The sequence below is a fragment of the Ochotona curzoniae genome, unplaced genomic scaffold, assembly GCF_017591425.1.
Source record: "Ochotona curzoniae isolate NIBS_2020 unplaced genomic scaffold, NIBS_Ocur_1.0 contig_2692, whole genome shotgun sequence".
Taxonomy (NCBI): Eukaryota; Metazoa; Chordata; class Mammalia; order Lagomorpha; family Ochotonidae; genus Ochotona; species Ochotona curzoniae.
In genome coordinates, this window is record NW_024465556.1 from 16,636,366 (window position 1) to 16,661,644 (window position 25,279).

At 45.4% G+C, this 25,279-nt stretch overlaps 1 protein-coding gene across 6 annotated transcripts in view; it reads right to left on the reverse strand.

Annotated features, from left to right (window-relative positions):
- The window catches only part of ASCC1 (activating signal cointegrator 1 complex subunit 1), a 96,341-nt gene that overhangs the window by 69,249 nt on the left and 1,813 nt on the right, over positions 1–25,279 (reverse strand). For all 6 annotated transcript variants that reach the window (XM_040975914.1, XM_040975913.1, XM_040975911.1 and 3 more), the window contains 3 exons: positions 22,957–23,056; positions 15,227–15,324; positions 7,635–7,813 (listed from right to left, as the gene is read on the reverse strand). In XM_040975914.1, the coding sequence (XP_040831848.1) occupies positions 7,635–7,813; positions 15,227–15,324; positions 22,957–23,056 (377 nt within the window). The remainder of the gene's footprint in view (positions 1–7,634; positions 7,814–15,226; positions 15,325–22,956; positions 23,057–25,279) is intronic.

The window sequence follows — 25,279 nt, forward strand, 5'->3', positions numbered from 1 at the left end:
TGCCAACACCCCAATCAAACTGCCTGCGTTGGAATTCCAGCACTACTTCTCATCACAGCTTCCTGCAAATGTTTCCCAGGGGAGGCAGCACATGAAGCTCAGGTACCTGAGTCCTTGCCACCCACAAGGGAACCTGGACAGAGCTGCGGGTGCGTCTCTGCAGCCTGACCCGCCTCCAGCTCCTGTGGGCACGTGGAGAATGAACCAGCAGATGGCAGCTCTCTTTGTTTCTATTTGTCTGATTCTGGATATATTTTTCAACTAATAAAAAGAAAAGCCCCATGATGCGTATCTCCACTATCAAGCCTTCTCCAACCACTACAAATCTCTCCTCTGGATGACCACTGGACACCCCTCTAGCTGATTTACCTCACAACACTGTAGGAAGTCCATTTCCCCCACACAGAAGAGGAAAGAGTCCATTGATATTGTTTGTTTGTAAGATTTATTTTATTTTTATTGGAAAGTCAGATATACAGAGAGCAGGAAAGACAGAGAGGAAGGTCTTCTGTCTATTTTTTCACTCCCCAAGTAGCCACAATGGCTGGAACAGAGCTGATCCAAAGCCAGGAGTCTGGGGCCTCTTCCAGGTCTCCCCTACGGTGCAGGGTCCCAAAGATTCAGGTCATCCTCGTCTGCTTTCCCAAGCCACAAGCAAGGAGCTGTATGGGAAGCAGGGCCACCGGGATTAGAACTGGCACCCATTTGGGATCCCAGACACACGCGGTGAGGAATTTAGACACTAGGCTACTGCGCCGGGCCCCAAAGTATCCATTGTTAAGACATAACACACACAATGAAGTATACCTGGCACACAGTGCACATTTAGTAATGCATATAAATGAATTATAAAACAGATATGTATACATAACTACCATCTCCATCCAAATGATAAAAAATAAATAAGTCTTACAATATACATCTGCTTTTCCTAGTTTCCTATCCAATACCAGAACTCAAGTTTTATAGCTTTTCTTATTAACAAAGAGAACCAGCCCCTCTTCATCCTAAATTAGTTCACAAGACAACAAAGCCAAGCCTGGCACGGTAGCCCAAGTTCTCACCTTGAACACGCTGGGATCGCATATGGCTCCCAGTTGTAATCCCAGTGGCTCCGCTTCCCATCCAGCTCCCTGCTTATGACCTGGGAAAGCCGTCGAGGATGACACAAAGCCTTGTGACTCTGTACCCACATGGGAGACCTGGAAGAGGCTCCGGGCTCCTGGCTCCTGGCTTTGGACTGGCTCAGCCCTGGCCATTGCAGCTCTTTGGGGAGTGGAACCATCAGACAGAAGATCTTTCTGTCTCTCCTCTTCTCTGTATATCTGACTTTGCAATAAAAGTAAATATATCTTTTAGAAAAAAAAAAAGACAACAAAGCCTACATTGCCCTTTACCTATGAAGAATACACTAGAAGGTTTCTATAAGGCTTTCTGCTTCAGTGAATATAGTAGGTAGAAAAAGAACCATCTTAACTGAGGTTGCAGGAGAGTCCCAGACACACCCAGCCACCCCTGCCCAGCTCCAGCCTTCACACCGTAACACAAACGGCACTGTGCCATTTCTGCGGCTACAACCTTCCAAGGCTGAGCCGCCTGAGAACTCCCCTGTTGCTGCAGGCAGATCTACACACCTGCAAAAGGCTCCGTCACACAGTTTTGAATTACTGTTTTTCATTACTGCTGTGCATTCTACTGAACCCTGCTGTGAGATAAAGTAGCATTATAGCAACATTACTGGTTATCAATGATGGAGAGATATTCAGGTTGTAATGCACTTCTTGAAATTGCAGACAGTGCAACATCTCTGAATCTTAACACAAGAGACAAAGAGTGGAGAAAAAAAAAAGGTGTAACTTACAGCAGACCACAGAGGTGAAAAAATCCCCTATTGAGATCTGTGAGCAGCCAAATCTCACACTAAACACTGAGGCTTAGGAAGCTGAGCGCAGAGATGATGGGGGTAATGCTTGCAGTTGAACAACATGCTGCACATGTCTGACGGGCACAAAGGAAGACAATGCCAGGAAATTTTATGGAGAAAACAAATTAGTTTTCTTTGAGAGTCAAGGGTGAGGTCAAGGAAATGGACACAGCAACACAAAGAGGGAAAAAGAGGACAAACAATTTTAAAGGAACAAGAGATCAGCTCATGGCATCAAAAGGTGAGCTTCACAGCAGTGTTCAACAATGAAAAACAACAGCTGTGAGAGAGTCCCCACTGACTGTGGGTGGAATCTGAATTTGCTGTCAACCCTGGGACTGTGCCACCGTAAGAGAGGAAGATTATTCCAATAAGTCTAATCCATACCCACAAATCTAAAAAGCAGAATCTTTGGCTAGTGGCAGAAGTCAAAGACAAGAGGTATAACAAGAAATTTGATAGAAGATCAGATGTCAGGGACCAGATTCTTCCCAATGCCTTCAACCAACAGTATGGCCAACAACTTGACTAGGTCTGTGAGTTCCCAAGCTAAGAATCCAGTCGGGCCCACTGAGTTGGGCCACAAGCAGGGAGCTGGATGGGAAGTGGAGCTTTTGGAATTAGAACTGGCGTCCATATGGGATCCCGGCGCGTTCAAGACTAGGACTTTAGCCGCTAGACCACGCCGCCAGGCCCTGATTTAATTTATTTTAATGTACTTTGCTATCAAGTATTTTTTAAAGATGAAGAATCTAATCTTTGAAGTCCTGAACCAGCACCGAGGGAAGACATAAAGTGAACAAAAGTCCTTTTTAGATCATATGTGATGTATATGGTATTTTCTTTTCATTTTTAGTGATTTATTTGAAATTTAGGGAGAGAAAAAAAGAAAAAGAGAGACGGAGTACTTTCATCTGTTGATTCACTCTCAAATGTCTGCAACAGCCAGGGCTCTCAAAATAGGTGCATTACAGGACGCGCTGTGGCCCAGTGCCTAAATCCTCGCCTTGCACATTCCAGGATCCCATATAGGTATCAGTTCATGTCCTGGCTGCTCCACTGCCCATCTAGCACCCTGCTTATGCCCTGGGAAGTAGTAGAGGTTGGCCCAAAGCCTTGGGACCCTGCACCCAAATGGGAAACCCAGAAGTTCCTGGATCCTGGTTTTGGATCAGCTTAGCTCTGGTCATTGCAACCCCTTAGGGAATAAACCCTAAGTGGAGGGGATATCTTTCTCTCTGTAACTCCTCTCTGTGGCTTTGCCTTTCCAATAAAAATAAATAAATCTTAGGCGCAGCGGCGTGGCCCAGCAGCTAAAGTCCTTGCCTTGAACGTGCCAGAATCCCATATGGGTGCTGGTACTAATTCCCAGCAGCTCCACTTCCCATCCAGCTCCCTGGTTGTGGTCTGGGAAAGCAGTCGAGGATGGCCCAAGGCCTTGGGACCCTGCACCCGTGTGGGAGACCCAGAAGAAGTTCCTGGATCCTGGCTTCGGATCAGCACAGCACCGGCCGTTGTGCTCACTTGGGGAGTGAATCATTGGACGGAAGATCTTCCTCTCCATCTCTCTTCCTCTCTTGTATATCTGACTTTGTAATAAAAATAAATAAATCTTTAATAAAAAAATATATCTTTAAAAAAATAGGTGCATTACACCCTATGTAAATAAGTCAGTAAAATCATAAAAAAAGTTAAAGTTTTGATTCCCGTAACCCATTCTTAGAATTTACTCCAAAGAAACTGAAAAAGACATAAAGATGCATATACAGATGAGCAGAAACAATTCCATTCAGTATTCAGATTGATTAACAATAAATCAGGGTATACCCATTAGATACATTTCATATCAAAAGTAATAATTACGGGACCAGCATTTTGGCACACTGGGTTGAGCCACTTGCAATCCTACCTGGGTACTGGTTCAAGTTCCAGCTGATCCACTTCCCCGCCAGCTCCCTGTTTATTTCTGCATAGGAAGGTTGTGGGAGATGGCCTAACTGCTTGGGCCCCTGCCACCCATGTGGGAGACCCAAAATGGGTTCCAGGCTCCGGCTTCGGCCTGGCCCAGTCCCAGGCCATTGCAGCCATTTCGGGAGTAAACCACTGAATTGAAGATCTCTATCTCTTTTTCGCTCTCTCTTTCCCTTCCCTCCCTATCTGCAATTCTGCCTTTTATATATCTTCAAAAAAAGAAAAAAAGCTGTATTAACCATAAGCATATTAAGTAAAAAGCGTATTACAAAGCCATGTGTATAACATAATTTTAATATTGTAACAAATACCCATGTAATGCTACTTTTTTCTTATAAGGAAATGTTGAGTTGAGACAATTTCTTTTAGAATATGGAAACTCTATTAGAGAGGTCAGATGAATTTGAGGAACCAAAACAAGCCTGAATGATAAACTGTCATCTTCCTGCACAGATTATGTTCTTCAAAGCTTCCAGAAGGGAACTCACCTAAATTGGAGCCATAAATGCAGAGTGCAACTGGAAAATACCTACAGGCCTTTATAGCCACCTGCCTGTCATTCTAACATCAGAAGGAAACTCACTAAAAATCTCTTCCACACAATTCAGATAATGGTCCTTTACTTATTACCTGCTGTTACCAAGACTTGATTTAAAAGCAGGAAAGAGGGTTGTGTCAGTGTGCGGTCCCCGGAAAGCAGAAAGGAGGCACTTCAGGCTGATTAAGGCCAGCATGATGTTCACAGCAGACAACCTCATTCTGCTGAATTCAAGTAATCATTTCAATATTCACTCTTTGTCAGCCCATGCCCGCAAGCGACATGAAAGAGAGGAAGCACACGTGCAAAAGCACACCCACACCTGCACACACCCAGCCACACACAGAATAAAAAGGCACATTTGTTATACTCTGCTTATCTCACACTAGGTAACTGTATCATTCTAAAGAACACACAATGGCTAAGTTTGAATTAGTTGTTATTCATAAGGTGCAATGACTTCAAAACCTAACAGCCCCAGCTCACCAAAAAATTATTAGCCATTATTGAAATTCCCTGATCTGCACCATCTTCTATTTCCACTGAGAATTAAATCATCTTCCTATGAAATATGAAGGAGAGAAAATGACATTGTGATGGTTCACTAATAACATTTACACACATGAATATATGACTCACAGACATTTATGTTTAAAGACATAAATGTCAGGTTCGGTGTTGTGTTGTAGCATATACAGCTACTGTCTGCAGTGCTGGTTCAAATCCCAACTGCTCCACTTCCAATCCAGCTCCTTACTGATATGCCTAGAAAAGCAGTGGAGGATCGCCCAAGTTCCTGGGTCCCTGCATTCACATGGGAGCTCCAGAAGAAGCTCCTGACACCTGGCTTCAGTTTGGCCATCTGGAGAGTGAACCAGCAGATGGAAAATCTCTCCTTGTTTGACTCTCCATCTCTTTCTCCCTAACTCTGCCTTTCAAATAAATAAGTCAATCTTTAAAAAATGTAAAGTCAGTCACTTCAAAAGGGTTATATATTTGTAAACTGCATACCCTTGAGTTAAATCCACAACATACATAAAGAACACTAAAAACTCACAGTAAGAAGACAAAACAAGACATGGAGACCTCAACAGAGATGTAGGGATGATGGGAAGGAAAAAAAAATCAGAAAAATGTTTTAAAAAAAAACTCAACTCCATTGGCCATTAGAGAAACACAAATTAAATCCATGGTGAGATGTCACTACATTAAACACAATGACACCATCAAAGGCTGGCAGAAACATGGAGGAAGTGAATTTTCCCACATTGCTGGTAAGGATGCAGAATGTCACAGGCCCTCTGTTCACCCACTGGCGCAATAAAGAAATGGTAACTTTGGTTCACACAGAACCAATGCTTCCAGCAGTTCTGCCAGGGGATGCCAAAAACCAGAAAAACCCAAATATCCTCCAGTGGGTAAATGGAAAACCAAATGAACCCACCTGTAAGTAGAATACCATTCAGTAGTGGTTAAAAAAATATGACCACTGGGAGCCTGGCATGGTAGCCTACTGGTTAAAGTCCTTGCCTTGCACACACCAGGATCATATCCAGGTACTGGTTCTAATCCCGGCGGCCCCTCTTCCCATCCAGCCCCCTGCTTGTGGCCTGGGAAAGCAGTTGACGACGGCCCAAAGCCTTGGGATCCTGCACCTGCATGGGAGACCTGGAAGAGCTCCTGGCTCCTGGTTTCAGACTGGCTCAGTTCCAGCCATTGCAGTCACCCGGGGAGTGAACCAGCTTCACTATAAATCTGCCTTTCCAATAAAAATAAATAAATTTTTCTTTAAAAATATGACCACTTGATATGAGTATCAAGACATCATACACGCCTGACATATGACATTCGCAAAAGATTAAACTATAGTGAAGTGCAGAACTGTGTCCGCCAGAGGTTAGTGTGAGGAAAAGATGACCATAGGGACTTTTTTTTAGAAGACTGATGGGGCCGGAGCCACAGTATAGTAGATCAGGTCTCCACCTGTGGCACCGGATCCTGTATGGGGGTCAACCTGATTCCCAACTGCTCAACTTCTGAGCCAGCTCCCTACTAACGTGCCTGGGAGAGCACAACAGACCAAGTGCTTGGTCAAAGTTGTTCCTGGTACCTGATTTTAGACCAGCTCCAGTTCTGTGACACTTTCCTAACATACACACACGCACACATATACACACATATTAGAAAACATGACACAATAGCATTTCCCACTATTTTCTTTGCTCTTTTCAAAAAGCTACACTTAGATCCCATAAGTAAATAAACTAACAAATAAATAAAACCTGTTTTTAAGAGGCTCCATTTCCTCAGCTCTTTTCAATAAACTACATTTGATATATCCATAGTGTATCCAAAGTTTTTTGTTTGGTATTATAAAAAATCACCAGGAAGAGTCATCATTTTAGGTAGCTGCTGTCAAGTTGTGGCACATTTTTGTATTTTTGGGTCTGGTGGCGTGGCCTAGCAGTTAAAGTCCTTGCCTTGAACGCGCCAGTATCCCATATGGGAGCAAGTTCTAATCCCGGCAGCTCCACTTCCTTTCCAGCTCCTTGCTTGTGGCACGGGAAAGCAGTTGAGGACACCCCAAAGCCTTGGGACCCTGCACCCGCATGGGAGACCCCTAAGAGGTTCCTGGTTCCTGACTTTGGATCGGCAAAGCACTGGCCGCTGCGGTCACTTGGGGAGTAAATCATCGGATGAAGAATCTTCCTCTCTGCCTCTCCTCTTTTCTGTATGTCTGACTTTGTAATAAAAAATAAATAAATCTTTTAAAAAAAGATTTTTGGTCTTTTTTCTTTCTTTTTTTTTCTTTTTTTTTTTTTTAATTTTTATTTTTATTGGAAAGGCGGATGTACAGAGAGGAGAGACAGAGAGGAAGATCTTCCATCCGATGATTTACTCCCCAAGTGACCGCAGCGGCCAGGGCTTTGCCGATCCAAAGTCAGGAACCAGGAACCTCTTAGGGGTCTCCCATGCGGGTGCAGGGTCCCAAGGCTTTGGGCTGTCCTGGACTGCTTTCCCAGGCCACAAGCGGGGAGCTGGATGGGAAGAGGGGCCGCCGGGATTAGAACCGGAGCCCACATGGGATCCCAGGCATGCAAGGCGAGGACCCCAACCACTGCGCCACTGCGCCGGGCCCTCTTTTTTTTTTTTCCACACATTTGGCTTCTTCAAGCTGTGTTTTATTTTCTTGCTGCTTACCTTGGAGCACTTCTCCAGAACTGCCTCCTGAAACTTCAGAAATCCTTCCTGAACCTCCGCTTCATTGAGGAAGAAGGCGAGGAAGTGAGTGAAGGGTTGCTTTCTTCTAAAAGTGTCCAAAAGAACATCAATCCGAGTTCTGGCTGAAATTACGCCATTCCGATACTGGCCAGTGATTACTGCAAACAACAGAGAGAAGTTAACATTCCCAAGGATCCCAAGGGCTTGTAAGCAGATAGGCCCTTAATTTGTCCTCTCCCAAAAAGCTCAAAAGTTCAGAATGTGGGGGCCTGGCGCGGTGGCGCAGTGGTTAAAGTCCCCGTCTTGCATGCCCGGGATCCCATATGGGCGCCGGTTCTATCCCAGGCAGCCCTGCTTCCCATCCAGCTCCCTGCCTGTGGCCTGGGAAAGCAGTCGAGGACGGCCCAAGGCTTTGGGAACCTGCACCCGCGTGGGAGACCCGGAAGAGGCTCCTGGCTTTGGATCGGCATAGTATCGGGCCCGTTGCGCTCACTTGGGGAGTGAATCATCGGATGGAAGATCTTCCTCTCTGTCTCTCTCCTCTCTGTATATCTGCCTTTCCAATAAAAATAAAAATAAATCTTTAAAAAAAAAGTTCCGAATGTGGGCCCAGGTGATCGCTCAGAAGCTAACTCTTCACCATGCAAATGCCAGGATCCCACATGGGCATCAGTTCATGCCCTGGTGTTTTACTTTCATTTCAGCTTCCTGCTTCTGGCTTGGGAAAGCAGCAGAGGACGGTCCAAAGCGTTAGGACCCTGAACCCAAGTGGGAGACCCAGAAGAAGCTCCTGGCTCCTGGCTTTAGACCAGCTCAACTTCAGTCCCTGTAGCCAACTGGGGATTGAACCTGAAGATGGAGGATCTTTCTGTATCTCCTTCTCTCTGTAAATCTGCTTTTCCAATAAAAATAAATCTTAAAAAAAAAAGAAAGGTATCTCTTTCTGTAACTCTTTCAAATAAATAAAATAGAAAAAAAAAATTTTTTTTTAAGTCAGAATGAGTATATAAATCTGAGCAGGGGTCAAGTTCCAAGAGGCTGCTCATGAACTCTGAAGACAGAAAATACAGTACACCTTCTATAGCATGGTAGGATAGATGAGGTTTACAACAATTTTTTTAAAAGATTTCTTTGTTTTTTTTTTTTTTTTGGTTTTTTTTTTTCTTTTTTTTTTTTATTGTTGCTTACATTATATTATGTAGTACAGTTTTATAGGCGCTGGGGATCCCCCCCACCCCTCCCATCTTTGTTTTTATTAGAAAGGCAGATCTACAAAGTGAAGGAGAGACAGACAGAAGTATCCTCCATCCGCTGGTTCGCTCCCAAGTGAACTGGCTGGAGCTGAGCCAGGAGCCTCCTCTAGGTCTCCTACATGGTTGCAGAGTCCCAAGGCCCTGGGCTGTCCTCTACTGCCTTTCTAGTCCACAAGCAGCGAGTTGGACAGTAAGTGGAGCAGCCAGAACATGAACCAGGGCCCACGTAGGATCCTGATGTGTGCCAGGTGTGAACTCTAGCTACTAGGCTACCATGTTGGCCCCAATTTATAACAAATTATTATATACTTATAAAGAGAAATTTGAAGGTTCTATTTTTTTAAAAGATTTATTTATTTTTTATTACAAAGTCACATATACAGAAAGGAGGAGAGATTGAGAGGAAGATCCTACGTCTGATGATTCACTCCCCAAGTGACCACAACGGCGGATGCTTTGCCGATCCGAGGCCAGGAGCCAGGAACCTCTTCCAGGTCTCCCATGGGAGTGCAGGGTCCCAAGGCTTTGGGGTGTCCTCAACTGCTTTCCCAGGCCACAGGCAGGGAGATGGATGGGAAGTGGAGCTGCTAGGATTAGAATTGGTGCCCATATGGGATCCCGGAGCGTTCAACGCGAAGACTTTAACTGCTAGGCCACTGCGCAGCCGGGCCCAAAGGTTCTAAACCCAAACTTTAAGGTGACAGACATGCTAATTACCTTGATTTATCATCAGACAATATAATACAGTTGCTCAGTGTTCATCACACTTAACCCCACACACCACAATTTTTATATGCTGGTTTAAAAAAATATGTAGACTGGGGCAGGTATCTTAGTATGGCTGGTGCATGCAACACCAGCATCCCCTATGGGTACCAGTCAGGTCCCAGCTGCTCCACCTCCAATCCAGATCCTTTCTGGAACACCTGGTAGAGCAGCGGAGAGAGGATGGCCCATGTGCTTGAGCCCCTGCCACAGGGTGGGAGACCTGGAGGAGGCATCTTATTCTGGCTTTGGATAAACCCAGTTCTGATTGTGGCCATTTGGAGAGTGAATCAGCAGATGGAAGACATCTAAGACATCTCTCTCCCTCTGTCTCTCTCATACTGCCTTTTAAATGAATAAATAAATCTTTTTTTAATCTGCTTTTTAATTTTTTTTAAATCTTTAAAACCATCTGCTGGTGCATTCCTCAAATGACCACAATGACCAGAGTTGAGCTAAAGGTAGTTGGAATTTCTTTACAGATCTTCTACATGGGTGCAAGCGCCCAAGGACTTGGCCATCCTCCACCGCTGTTTATAAGCAGGGAGCTGGATCAGAAGTGGAGCAGGTATGCCATGAATTGGTGCCCATATGGAATATTGATGCTGCGGGCAGATTAGCCTTTTGTGGAACCACGCTGGCCCCAAAAGTAAAATAAATTAAAAAAAAAAAAAACAGAAATGAAAGTAAAGGATGGGACAGGACTATATAGGGGCCAGCACCATAGCATGGCCAGCATCCTGTACTGGAGTGTCAGTTGGAACTTCGGCTATTCTGCTACTGATTTAGCTCTCTAGCCTAGTTGCTGAAGTCCTCACCTTGCAAGTGTCAGGATCCCATAGAGGCGCCAGTTTGAATCCCAGCTGTTCCACCTCCCTTCTACCTCCCTGCTTGTGGACTGGGAAAGCAACTGAGGACAGTCCAACATCCTGGGACCCTGAACCTACGAGGGAGACCCAGAACAAACTCCTGGCTCCTGGCTTTGTGTTGGCTCAGCTCTGACCACTGCAGCCACTTAAGAAGTGAATCAAAAGATGGAAGATATTTCTCTCTGTCTCTCCTTTACTCTCTAAATGACTTACCAATAAAAATAAATAAATCTTAAGAAAAAATACAAAAAAAATTTTTTCCTTGGGAAAAAAAAAAAGAAAAAAAAACTAAGTTAAAAAATCAGATACAAAAAAGCTACCTGTGGGCCCAGCACAGTAGCTTAACAGTTAAAGTCCCTACCTTGCACACGCCCCGGGATCCCATATGGGCACCAGTTCCTATCCCAGCAGCTCCACTTCCCATCCAGCTCCCTGCGTGTGGTCTGGGAAAGCAGTTGAGGACGGCCCAAAGCCTTGGGACCCTGCACCTGTGTGGGAGACCCGTAAGAGGTTCCTGGTTTCCGGCTTCAGATCAGCGCAGCACCGGCCGTTGTGCTCACTTGGGGAGTGAATGATCGGACGGAGAAATCTTCTCTCTGTCTCTCCTCTTCTCTGTTTATCTGACTTTGTAATAAAAATAAATAAATCTTTTAAAAAAAAAGATGGGGTAAGGGCAAAGCATGTCTATCAAGTCTGTAAAAGTTGGGTATAAAATGCTACGTCTGGTTTTTCAGCAGACGGAGAGTAACCTCAGTTAAGTGCTCTCATTTTTGAAACAGAAAACTGAAGAGGGCACTTGAAGAATGTCTAGAGATGGATTTACAGCCAAAGCTGTTGATCAGTGACAGATGAACAAATATGATAAGGTCGGAAATATTCTACAATTACAAACACTTTTAAGGATCAGAGTCTATGTGGCATGGGGCTATGCACCACAGGAAACACAGATAATAAAATGAGTAAAGGTATCGGGGTTAAATACTTACTTTCTTGAAAGGGAGAGAGACAGAGACACAAAGAGACAAAGATGTTCCAGCCACTGGTTCACTCCCCCAGTGCTTGCAAAGCCAGGGCTGCGCCAGACTGAAACCAGAAGCCTGGGACTCAATCTGTGACTCTCATATGGGTGGCAGGGACCCAGATACTTGAGCCACTACCAGCTGTCCCCCAGAGTGCATGGTAACAGAAAGCTGGATGAAGAGGTGAAATCCATTATACACGCTGACTTAGGACATAGGAAGCCCAACTGGCAACTTAAGTGATGCACCAAATATCCACCTCATTGTTAAATTTTTGAAAAGAATTCCCTGGGCCCGGCACAGTGGCCTAGCAGCTAAAGTCCTTGCCTTGAACGCTCTGGGATCCCATATGGGCGCCGGTTCTAATCCTGGCAGCTCCACTTCCCATCCAGCTCCCTGCTTGTGGCCTGGGAAAGCAGTCGAGGACGGCCCAAAGCCTTGGGACCCTGCACCCGCGTGGGAGACCAGGAAGAGGCTCCTGGTTCCTGGCTTCAGATCAGAGCAGTACCAGCTCACTTGGGGAGTGAATCATCAAACGGAAGATCTTCCTGTCTCTCCTCCTCTCTGTATATCTGAATTTCCAATAAAAATTAAAATAAAATCTTTAAAAAAACAAACAAAGAATTCCCTAACTGCAAATGACAAAATCCTTTTAAAAGAGTCCCCTAATGTCCCATAACTTGAGACTGCAAAACAGGAAGATCAGATTCTTGTCTAAAGGACAAATCCAAGCCTCCTATGTCAATCCCTTCTCCAGTTTCTCTAATTCAGAGGATACAAAAGATGAACAAGAGACAGCAAACAAAATCAATCCAACCACAATCTTGTAATCACATTACAACTCAATTTGCTCTAACCAACAAAGTTGATTTTTCTATATATTGCTTCCCTACAAGACCAATAAACCAGCTTATCTCCTTGCATTTCAATTAAATTTGCCCCACTACATTCTAACTTTAATTGGACTAACTAGTTTTTTGCACTGCAACACTCCTGTTTCCTAAGGTAAATGGAATCTTCACAACCTGTCTACTGCTTCAATCAGCTCCCTTACCTTAAAATGGCTAGGGGTGTGGGCAGCAGTGTCCCACAAGTTATGGCTCCTTCTTCAGCTTCAGCATCTCTTATGTGCACCAGTTTGAGTCTTGGGTGCTCCACTTCCAATACTGTTCTTTTTTTTTTTTTAACATTTATTTATATTTTTTATTGCAAAGTCAGATATACAGAGAGGAAGAGAGGCAGAGAGGAAGATCTTCTGTCCGATGATTCACTCCACAAACAGCCACAACGGCCAGAGCTGCACCAATCTGAAGCCAGCAGCCCAGAGCTTGGAACCTTTTCTGGGTCTCCCATGCAGCTGCAAGGTCCCAATACATTGGGCTGTCCTCAACTGCCTTCCCAGGCCACAGGTAGGGAGCTGGATGGGAAGTTCCTGGCTCCTGGCTTCGGATTGGTGTAGCTCCAGCTATTGCACTCACTTGGGAAGTGAATCATCAGATGGAAGATCTTCATCTCTGTCTCTCCTCCTCTCTGTATACCTGACTTTGTAATAAAAAAATAAATAAATCTTTTTAAAAAAAGAAATTATAAAAGCACTTCAATAGTTCTTACTTTAACTTTCAAGAACATAAAATTTTTATGCGTTTTTAGTCTTTTACTTTAAAGATTTCTTTTATCTATTTGAAAGGCAAAGCTAGAGAGAGAAGAAAAGGACAGACAGATAGAGATTTTCCACCCTCTGGTTAGATATCCAAATATCCACAATGGCCAGAAAAGAAGCCAAAAAGAAGTCAGGAGGCAGGAGCTTCCTCAGGGCCCAGGTGGGTACAAGGGCCCAAGGCCTTGGCCCATCTTCCAATGATCAGCAGGGAGCTGAATCAGAACCTTCCAGAATCTTCACAGGATGCCAACATGGCAGGTGAATACTTTACATGCTGTACCAAAACGCAGGTCCCCAGTTTTCACTTCTTAGCTGTAATATTTATGTTTTTTTTTTTTAAAAAAAGGTCCTTCCAAAACATGACGCTCTTATGCTGGAGCTTACTGACTTTACCAACAGGCCAGGAAAAATTCCTAATACTGCACTGCTCTACATGAGCGCTCACAGAGAGTTGAACTAATCTGAAGTTTAAACATTTTAAGTTCATCAGTCACACTAGCCATACTTTGAGCACTTGCAGTCACCTGGCTATGGTTCCTGTTCTAGACCACACACACAGCACATTACCTTACTGCAAGAAGCTCTTCTGTATCGCACTGCCTCAAGGGAACCCAGGCCTGTCCATCAAGATACGAAGTATTACACAGCACAAAATGTAAACAGCACTTCTCAACTCTGCTAAAACTCAGAAATGATGGATGTTTATGAAAAACACAATACAGGAGGCTACTACACCATTTGACCTTAAAAAAAATCCTTTGTTTTAGAGCAAGTTTTTAAAAACCTTGCCCCTAGAGTGTCCCTCACTCAAAGCTATTGGAAAATAAAAGCCTGTGTCCTTGGTTCACTTGACACCTTATTGTGATTTATTCTACTAAATTATTTTTCCTCATCGGAGCAATTATTTGATTCAGGTTACATTATTTTATGCAACACTGATTTACTTATTTGAAAGGCAGTTACAGAGAGAAGGAAAGAGCGAAAAAAATTTTCCAACTGCTAGTTTACTCCCCAAAAGGCTGATGGCCAAGGCTGGGTCAGGCAGAAGCCAGGAGCTTGATTTGGGTCTCCCACATGGGTGCAGGGGTCCGAGTACCCGGGCCATCCTCTGCTGCTTTTCCAGGCACATTAACAGCAGCTGGACTAGAAGTGGCCAGGATTTGAACCGGTATCCACATGGGATGCCAGTGTCACAGGAGGCAGCTTTACCAGCTACAACACAGCACGAATCCTATGGCTACGTTATTCTAATTATTATCCTTACCTTTTCCATCCTGAACTGCAAAGCTAGGGTTAAATTTGAAAGAGCACTTTTAGGAAGAGTTGAACTTTATTCATTTCACTGATCTCACTGATTTTCTCTAATTCTAATCTGAAGTAATTCATATACTCCATTTCAAGCTTCAAAATCTTATAATAAATCTAATACACAATGAAATCTGGATACTATTGAATCAGTGCATGCTAAAGTATAAAATTAAAACTCAAGTACTCGGGCCCGGCGCGGTGGCGCAAGTGGTTAAAAGGTCCTCGCCTTGCACGCCCGGGATCCCATATGGGCGCCGGTTCTAATCCCGGCAGCCCCGCTTCCCTTCCAGCTCCCTGCTTGTGGCCTGGGAAAGCAGTTGAGGACAGTCCAAAGCTTTGGGAACCTGCACCCGCGTGGGAGACCTGGAAGAGGCTCCTGGCTTCGGATCGGCATAGTATCGACCCGTTGCGCTCACTTGGGGAGTGAATCATCGGATGGAAGATCTTCCTCTCTGTCTCTCCTCTCTGTATATCCACCTTTCCAATAACAAAATAATAAAAATAAATCTTTAAAAAAAACTCAAGTACTCATTCAGTATAAAGTTGCATACCATTCCATCTGGGATAGTGATACTGACACATAACAATAAGGCCAACAGCTGCGGATTCCCACAGAGAACCTCACTAAATGGTTCTGTTGGAGTGCCATTTCACATACCAGCAAAATTAACTCTAAATGTGACTAACTGGCTCTCACCAATTTCTCCATCTTGTCCAGGCTTGGGAATGCTGATAGATGTTTTAGTCTCCAACTCTATTTTCTTCCTGGTATCCCCTCTCTTTCCAACGATATGCCTGTAAAACAAAAATAGAAGAGGATTACACTGAATGTACCAGAATAGAAGTGTTTTAGCAAAAGTTCAATATTTACAGAGGAAATCATTAAGCTATTTAGTTCCACAGATGTGGAATTACTCACTGGCCAACAATGCTCAACCTATAAACAGGATAACCATGCTGACACTCCCTCGCTCTTTAGAATCAGATTTGAAAGGCTAGCCAGTTTCAAAGCACCTTTCTAGCAGGCAAGAGGTCTATGATTTGAAGGGGGACTATGCTATCCTTTGGGAGAACTATCAGTTAATCCTAAATTAAATAATCTGATTAATTTAATAAGCGTTAATGATAAGATGAGCAAAGAGTAGTATTCACCATTAGGATACATTCAGAAGAAGAATAAAAAGGTAATCCATAGAGCCTGGCACAATAGCCTAGTGACTAAATCCTTACCCTGCATCTGCCAGGATCCCATATGGGTGCTGGTTTGAGTACCAGCTGTTCCACTCCCAACCCAGCTTCCTGCTTATGGCCTAGAAAAGCAGTAGAAGATGGTCCAAAGCCTTAGGACCCTGCACCCATATTAGAGACCCAGAAGCTCTTGGTTCCTGGCTTCAGGCTGGCTCAGAGCTAGCCTTGGGAAGTAAATTAGTAGATGGAAGACCTTTCATTATGTGTCTCCTCCCTAAATCTGATTTTCCAATAAAAATAAATAAAATCTTAAAAAAAAAATAAAAGATCTGTGGTAATCCAGTTTGGGTTAGGCACTGTGACACAGTGAGTTAAGATTCTGCTTGAAATACCAGTCCTGGCTCCACTGCTAATAAAACTTCTTGTTAATACTCTTGGGAAGACAATGGAAGATGGTGCAATTGCTTGGGCATGCCATCCATGTGGGAGACCTATACAGAGTTCCAGACTCCCGGCTTCGGCTTCTCCACCGCAGCCCTAGACCTTAGTCACTGTGGTAATTCGGGGAGTAAACTAGATAGAAGATCTCAATCTATTTATACACACACAGAGACACATACATATATTATTGTGCATTTCAAATAAATAACATTTAAAAAAAAAGAAAAGATGTTTCAAAGAGGATTGGAATTACGTAATTTCCATGTGGTTTTTCTGCGTTAAGCTATGGCATAATTTTCAGGCCTTCGGCTTCCCAGGCCCTTTTAATTAGGAGAGCTTTTAATCAGATGCCTATTAATTGGCATGTGGCTAGTGGACAAATCTAGCAGAAGAAGGCAATTTGCTAGAAAGGTTATTAATAGTTTAGAATTTCAATAGTTGAGGTTAAAATCATTTAAACACTCCAAGCCTTTTTCTCACAAAAATGGAAATAACTAATATCTAGGTATCATAAAATTGTCAGAAGGTTAAAATGTAATCGTATATGAAAGAGTGTGGGCCTGGTGCAATAGCCTAGTGGCTAAAGTCCTTGCCTTGCACACACCAGGGTCCCATATGGACACCGGTTCTACACTTGATCTTAGCCAAAAAGCCGAGAAGCAACAAGACACAGGTTCTAATCCCAGCTGCCACACTTCCCATTCAGCTCCCTGCCTGTGGCCTGGGAAAGCAGTCAAAGATGGCCAAAGCCTTGGGACCCTGCACCCATGTGGGATACCACGAAGAAGCTCCTGGCTCTTAGCTTTGGATCGGCTCAGCTCCAGCCATTGCAGCCACTTGGGGAGTGAACCAGCAGACGGAAGATCTTTCTGTCTTTCTGTCTCTCCTTCTCTCTGTAAATCTGCCTTTCCAATAAAAATAAATAAATCTTTTTAAAAAAAAGTGTCCAGGAACTCTCCTTGAGCTGCAAACAGTGTGCGTGTTCTTCATTAAGTTCACAACAGTATCCTTCCATGTAAAAACAGCCAGAATCAAAGTAATGCAGGTAAGCAAAGAATATGTAAGTGAAAATTCCTTTCAAAACCATTCATTCCAATCTTGGCCACACAATGGAAATACCTTGGATTGTGAGTTTCAAAACCTAACCCCCCTGGGTCTTACCCTCAGAGATTCTGATTTGATGGGTCTGAGGTACACCCAGACACTGAGAGGTTCAAAAGCAACCAGGTGATTCCAAGATGTCCTAAGGCTGAGAATCACAGCACCAGCTCTATGCCCCAGACAGGGATTGCCAACCTTTGGCTTTGATCAATTAATTTGGCTGAGTTATTTCTTCCTTGACCGAAGTACAGAAAATCATTCATAGCAAAGAACTCTTCCTGGTAAATACTGTCTTATAATTAAAATTTAGCTGAATTAATACCTAATCTAATATGCAAGACATCTGGTCCATAATTACTACTAGGTATTTAGACTACAAAGCATTCAAAAGACAATCCAATCAGAATCAGACATCAAAAGAATGTTTACAAATCTCACCAATGAAAAACACACACAGTAAGACATGCTTTGTTGACTCAGTTAGGAAATGAGTCACATCTTTCTAAGATTATGTTTCCTAGGGAAAATGTCACATAAGCCTGCAAGGAAAAGCAAGCTGTCAGGGTTAGTAATATTCTCATTTGACCACATTCCAGGTGAATTTCATCTTTAACTATTTTGGAATGCTCTCAAGATTGGCAAAAATGAAACCATTTGCCTCTTGGAAACTAAAGGCACCTAATCCTGCATTTGTGAAATTCTTCCCACAACCCTAATGTGCTTGGACAGACCTAATGGTTCATGCGGTGTAACAGAGAAAAACAACCGAGACTTCCTAGATCAGCTTAGCATCACAGGCATCCATGCAAAGTCAGCCTAACACTGAACGCCTCTCGGGTTAACATGGGACAGTCCTGGGTGATCACAAAGCTTCTAAGCAATGACAGAGATGATTAGGAAGAACAAATCAGTCTTGGATAAGCATCAAGGGATTAACATACTGCCTTTAAGAAGTTTCTCGCCATGCTGGTAGGTGGAGTTAAGTCGGCTCAGAGGTGTGGGTATCTGAATCTCTCAGCCACATGGCTGTGGCTGGGAGAACACATGCCAGGCCAGGCTTCCTGCTGGGGATTCTAGATTCCCATCCAGTGCTGCCAAGCGGTGGGAGAATCCTGGCTTACAGCCAGCCAGAGCAACAACGGCACCATCTTGAGTTGCCTGCTGGCTGTCCAGTGGCAAGCTCTGAGGTCTTACGGGTCTGAAATTATTATCCAGAGACATGCATGGATAAGGACACAGTACGTGTAGGTGCGGAATTAATCCTGAGAGACACTCAATGACAGGGCCACTATACGTGTAGGAAAACAAGGAGATTGAGACTTGATAGTTTGAAGAAGAGAGACTAAAAGATCTGTATGGGTCATAGACCACATGGGAATCCGGAGTTGGGCTTGTTAGCATGCACCACCTCATGCCAATCCACACAAAAGCCAGCGTGAGGGCCTGTCTAGCAGGACTAGATCCTAGTATCTGACTGAATGTCACAACAGGGGACGGGTCACATTAGGCAAGGCCATGACACTATCCAGCACATGAGACTACCAAGTCCGGGGGTAGATTCTGTGGGGGATTTGTAGGCCAAAGCCTGTGAAAATGCAAGTCCCACTGGTTAGCTCAAGAGTTAAGAGTGGTGATGAGCTGAGCTAGGTGTGAACATGGAACCTGCCAACACTCACAGGTACTGGGGCCGAGAATAGGCTGGGCAGGTTCAGGCTGCAGCACCTACAAGTGCATCCTAAAACAGGGTGTGGGCCGGGCCAGGCCACAACATACACCAGCTAATACTAGGTGAAGACGGAGGAGCAGGCTATGCCAGGCAAGGGCATAGCACCCGCTGGCATGCATGAGATATAGGTCTTAGAGTGGGCCGAGTGGGAAAACTTGGGAAACTCCCCTAGTGGGTCATAGCTCCTGCTGGTGAGCACATGGTCCAGGCCTAGGAGTCAGGCAGGCAAGGTAGCTCCAACTGTGTGGGTTGGTTGTGGAAGAGCGCAGACCAAGCAGACCCAAGAAAACCTTAGCTCCCCAGGGACTGCAGAAACTAGGCTGGAGTGCAGGTCATGCCGAACTAGACTGTCACACCTACTGGTTTGCATGAGCCAGGGATGGAAGCAAATTGAGCAGAGCCAAGGTATAGCCCCTGCCAGCAGAGCTGGTGCTGGAGGCAGGCTGGGTCAGGCAAGGCTACAGCATCCAAAGGCAAAGCCCAAGACAGATGAGGGGCTATGCCAAGCTGGGTCAGAGCATCCACTGGCACATGCGCAAATTATGGCTGGGAACAGGACTGGTTGGGGAACAAAGGGGACACCCTGGCTGGGTTGTGGTTCCCACTGGCGAGTGCGAAGGCGAGAGTGGGAGCTGCTGTCTAGTCTGGGGATAGCTGCAATGTCCCTTAGCAGAAGTGTGGGCTGGGTCTGGGGTGTGCCAGATTGGGCTAGACTCCAGCACCAACTGGTGCTCGTGAGAGCCAGGGTAGGTGTGGGGTGGGCTAGGCTAGGTCTACATCCCAGCTGAGCCATGTGTGAGCTGTGTCTGGCTGTGGATCAGCTTGGCTGGGCTGTAACAACCGGAATGGGTGAAGGCCAATCAGGAAAGGCCATTGTTTCAGCTAGGACAGAAGGTGGACTAAGTAGGGCTGGCCCAAGACCCACTGGTGTGTGTAAGATCTGGCACTGGGAGAGGCTCTGATGGAGGGGCCTGGGAAACTTCTCTGTCAGGACACAGGTGAGCACAAGAACCACGATAGGGAGTAGTCCAGACCAGACCAGGGAAAGGTACCCAGCAGCATACATTTGGCACAGGTCAGGGGCAAACCAGGCTGAGCCGGTTCACACCTCCCACTGGTGAATCCAAGCACCAGAATGGAGTGTGGGTAAGGCCAGGAAGAGTTACAACACAAGCCAGTTCACATGAGGGCCAGGACTGGGGGCCAGCTAGGCTGGGCTAGGCTGTAGCCCCAACGAGCGTGGGTTGGAATACAGGGTGTGCCTGGTCTAGCCAGGCTACAGCACCCACAGGCAAATGCCGAGGAGAGTGGGCCATGCCAGACTGGGCTGCAGCACCCAACCAGCGCATGTGAGACCCATGTGGGAGATCCCAATGGGGAGGGGGTAAAGTCATTAGAGCGGCTGTGGAGGGCTTCCCTGCTGGACCACCATTCCCACTGCACAGCATGAGTTGGGATGGGGGGCAAACCAGGCCGGGCAGGGCTACAACACCTGTGGGCCTCATGTGGGCTGGATCAGAGGAAAGCCAGGTTGGGTTGACTGCTCCTACTGGTACAAGCATAAGTCAGAGTGGATATGGGCTGGTTGGGCTTTGCCGCAGCATCAGCCAATAGAGGCAGGCACAGGGGCAAATTCTGTCAAGTTAAACTGCAGAACCATCTGGAGAGTGCAATATGTGGGAGTGGGCCCAGAAGTGAAACAGTGGACACCTTCCTCCTGGATTGTCACTCCAACTGGTAAACATGAAAACCAGGTCTGGGACAGGCATGACTAGACAAAGTGGCATCAGCCAGAAGGTGTATGGACTGGATAGTGGGGGTGGTTGGGTTGAAATAGGGTTCAACGCCCACTGACATGTATGAGAACAGAATGGGATATGGGACAGACTGTACCAGTCTGCTGTACATACTGACAAGCACGGGATCTAGGCCGGGGGCGGGCCTGGTGGAGGTTATCGTGGGTCTCTACAACTAGGCTGCAGCCTCCACTAGTGTATGTGAGGGCCCAGTGTGCGCTAGGCAGGATCGGGTTGTACTGCAACACCTACTGGTTTGTGTAAAAGACAGGGCTGGAGACAGAACTGACCCAGCAACTACAACCACTAGCATGTGCATAAGCTGATTGGGACAATGGACTGTGCCGGACCCTGTATTGGCAAGCATGCACAAGAATCAGTTCTGGGATCACCTCAGAATAAGCTTCTATGCAGATCCTCCCAACTGATCTAATGGACTCAGAATCCCAACCATGGAGAGAATTGCAGGTTCCCTGGTCTGACTGTAGAGTGCATGTGTCAGAGCTGGGCCTCCTCAGTGGCTAAAACAGAGCAGTGGACAGCATATCCAGGTACACATGGAGGATATGGCAGTACACTGGAGTCCACAGAGGACACCTGGTAACATGACGAAGGACAGAGGACAGAACAAATCGATTAACTACCACAGCCAAATGTTGGCAGTGAATATCTAGGCAAACGGGGACTCTAAGGTGGACTAATTCAATCAGTGGATTCTGGAGAGATTTCATCGTGCTTGGAGTGGCAGTAATTTGGAACTGTTGAACTATCAAAACCTTTTGAGGAGGATCCTCAGAGCATGCCCCACATCAGGGACTCTGGGGTGGTGTCAGGTGACTGTCCTCCATCCCAGGGTGCAGAGGCATTCAGGAGGGTGGGTGTGGCTTCTCTCCTTGTCTCCCCCTTCCCCCAGATACAGGAAGGGAAACGAGAATGTGGAAAAGGTGATCATGATCTCACCCACCTTCCTATAGCCCTTGACCCAACCACCCTAATCAAGTATGTCAAAATCACCAAAAATAAAAATAATTATTTTTTTTAAAAAAGAAGCAGCCTCCCATCTCATACAGCACAGAGCAAGTAGCATGTAATTAAACAGAGAATGGGATAAATGCCACCAAAAAAAAGCAGAGGTGTTAATAGGGTAATCAATGTGTTTGGTGGGGATGACGGTATCAAAGCAAGTCCCTCAAAGGAGTAAAAAATATATAAAGATGGAAAAGACTCTAAGGCAAAAAGAACAGCAACACAAAGCTCTAAGTAACAGGAAGAAGCACAGCACTCTGGAGAAACTGAAAAAAGTCAGATGTGTGTAAGCACAAAGCCTGGGAAATGGTATGAGTTAAGCTTCAAAAACACAGGGCTGGGCCCAGCACAGTGGCCTAGTGGCTAAAGTCCTTGCCTTGAACATGCCAGGATCTCATATGGGCGCCGGTTCTAATCCCAGCAGTCCCACTTCCCATCCAGCTCCCTGCTTGTGACCTGGAAAAGCAGTCGAGGATAGCCCAAAGCCTTGGAACCCTGTACCCGTGTGGGAGACCTGGGGGAGGTTCCTAGCTCCTGGCATTGGATCGGCGCAGCACCTACTACTGCAGTTGGTCACTTGAGAAGTAAATCATAGAATGGAAGCTCTTCCTCTCTGTCTCTCTTTCCCTCTGTATATCTTACTTTTCAATAATAATAAAATAAGTCTTTAAAAAACAAAACAAAAACACACGGCTAGCTAAGTTACATTCAAGATTCAGGCTGGTACTCCGAGGGAATGGAATTCTACCTTCACAGGAAAGCCATTAACGGATTCTAAGCCGAGGTGGTAAAATCACCAAATCTACTTCTTAATATCATTCCACCTCAACATGAAAAAGTGAGAAGAGAGCAAGCGACTGTGGAGAGGCCAGGAAGCAGAGCATTTGCAGTCATCCGGACAAAAGGTACAGAAGTAAAGAGAAATAAGTGGTAAAGTCAAGCAACACATAAGAGGCAAAATCATCAGGAAAGACAACACCTGTGCAAGGTAATTTGTCCTCTGAAATTCTAGCACATGAAACCTTAAGCTATTTCATCAGCAGTAATCAAATACCACGATAAGCGTGGAGGACTGAAGAGTCGGCTTCCCGCTGAGTTTCCTGGGAGCCCCTGCCTGGGAGGCCGCAACGGGTGGGGGCTCTGACTCACTTGTAGAGCAGGCTGGGGGCCCTCATGGTAGTGCGGAATCCTTGCGGGGTCTGCTCCACATCGTAGGCATCACAGGGCTCATCGGTGTCCTCCATGGTGCCTGCACAAAAACCACAGCACCTTGCTCAGAAAGGCTGTCCCAGGAATGGCCCTGCCTGGGAAAACAGCCCTCTCCCCAGATGCCAGCCTTGCCCTCAACAGCAGGACACAGGTGCAAACAACCTACCCTGCAGACTATGGTTCTGTCATCCCTTCCGACTTCTCTCAGAGACAATAAAGCATTAAACAACCATATAGGGGATATTTTAAGTATTTCAAGTAGTACATATACATAGGAACAGTATTTAACGCTGTTCTCAGAAAGAAAGTAATAAAAATATTTCATTGTTGGGCCCGGCGCGGTGGCGCAAGTGGTTAAAGGTCCTCGCCTTGCACGCCCGGGATCCCATGTGGGCGCCAGTTCTAATCCCGGCAGCCCCGCTTCCTTTCCAGTTCCCTGCCTGTGGCCTGGGAAGGCAGTCGAGGACGGCCCAAAGCTTTGGGACCCTGCACCCGCGTGGGAGACCCGGAAGAGGCTCCTGGCTTCGTATCGGCATAGTATCGGCCCGTTGCGCTCACTTGGGGAGTGAATCATCGGATGGAAGATCTTCCTCTCTGTCTCTCCTCTCTGTATATCTGCCTTTCCAATGAAAAAATAATAAAAACAAATCTTTAAAAAAAAAAAAATTTCATTGTTTTTTGAAATATAATTCATGCAACAAAATTCACTGCATTCAAACTACACAACTGAGTTGTTCTTCAGATTTTTTTTTCTTTAAAGGTTCGTTTATTTATTTTAAAGGCAGAGTAAGCGAGAGAGATCCTCCAATCACTGATTGCCTCCAAATGTTTCGAAGCTCCATCGAGGCCTCCTAAGTGGATGCAGGGGCACCAACGCTTGAACCATCCTCTGCTGCCTTCCCAGCCACATTAGCAGAGAGAGCTGGAACAAGTGGAACAGCCAGACTGGCTCTGTCAGAGATGCTAGCAACACAAGTAGTAACTTTTATTTTATTAAATATTTATTTATTTTTTATTGCAAAGTCAGACATACAGAAAGGAGGAGAATCAGAGAGGAAGATCTTCCATCCGATGATTCACTCCCCAAGTGAGCACAATGGCCAGAGCTGTACCAATTCAATGCCAGGAGCCAGGAACCTCCCCCATGTCTGCCACGCAGGTGCAAGGTTCCAAGGCTTTGGGCCATCCTCTACTGCTTTTCCAGGTCACAAGCAGGGAGCTGGATGGGAAGTGGAGCTGCCAGGATTAGAACCAGCACCCATATGAGACCCTGGCACGTTCAAGGCAAGGACTTTAGCTGCTGGGCCACCACCCAGGCCCCACAAGTAGTAACTTAACCCACTATGCCACAATGCTGACCTACGTTTTCAGTATTAAGAAATTGGGCCCGGCACAATGGCTCAGTGGCTAAATCCTCACTTTAGATGTGCCAGGATACCATATGGGTGCCAGCTCAAGTCCCAGCTGCTCCATTTCCCATCCAGCTCCCTGCTTGTGCCTAGCAAAGCAGTAGGGGATGGTCCAAAGCCTTGGGACCCTGCACCTGTGTGGGAGACCTGGAATAATCTCCCGGCTTCAGATCAGCTCAGCTCAGCCCTTGTTACTAATTGAGGAGTGAACCAGCAAACAGAAGTCTCTCCTTCTCTGTAAATCTGCCTTTCCAATAAAAGTAAATAAATCTAAAAAAAAAAAAAAACCCTCATTCCACATGGTCTAGAAAAAGAACAAGAGGAAGCTTAAGGTCCCAAGACTAACGGGAAACAATGGAGATGAGGGGAAGGACAGCCCCTGGGCTTAGCGCCCCATGAAAGGCTTATAGACCAGGAGGGAATTGGAGCAAAAAATTCAAGAGCAATGTTATAGATTAAAAGCAAACTCAAGTTAGTTAACCTGAACATTACTTACATTTTTTTACCATAACTTACATTTTTGTAAGTCAACTCAACTTTTTATTTGTACAATTATTCCTACATTATTTATTTGTGCATCTGGAACTGTCTCTACATGACACACAGAGAAAAAGGACACGTAGCTTACACTCTTGGCCGGGCATGGGACTGAATCCTCAGCACATTTTGATAATTTACATATATATTATTCCATAGGATTGCAGACAAACCGAACTTAATTTTGTCACACAATATGAATGGTTAATATTAATGATGAACTAAAATGATCCCCAGTGTGACATTTAAGCCTCTTGTGATGAGGATGAACTAGAACGAGTAAGGCCCTGCCACAGAGGATGCCTCGGTCACCTTCC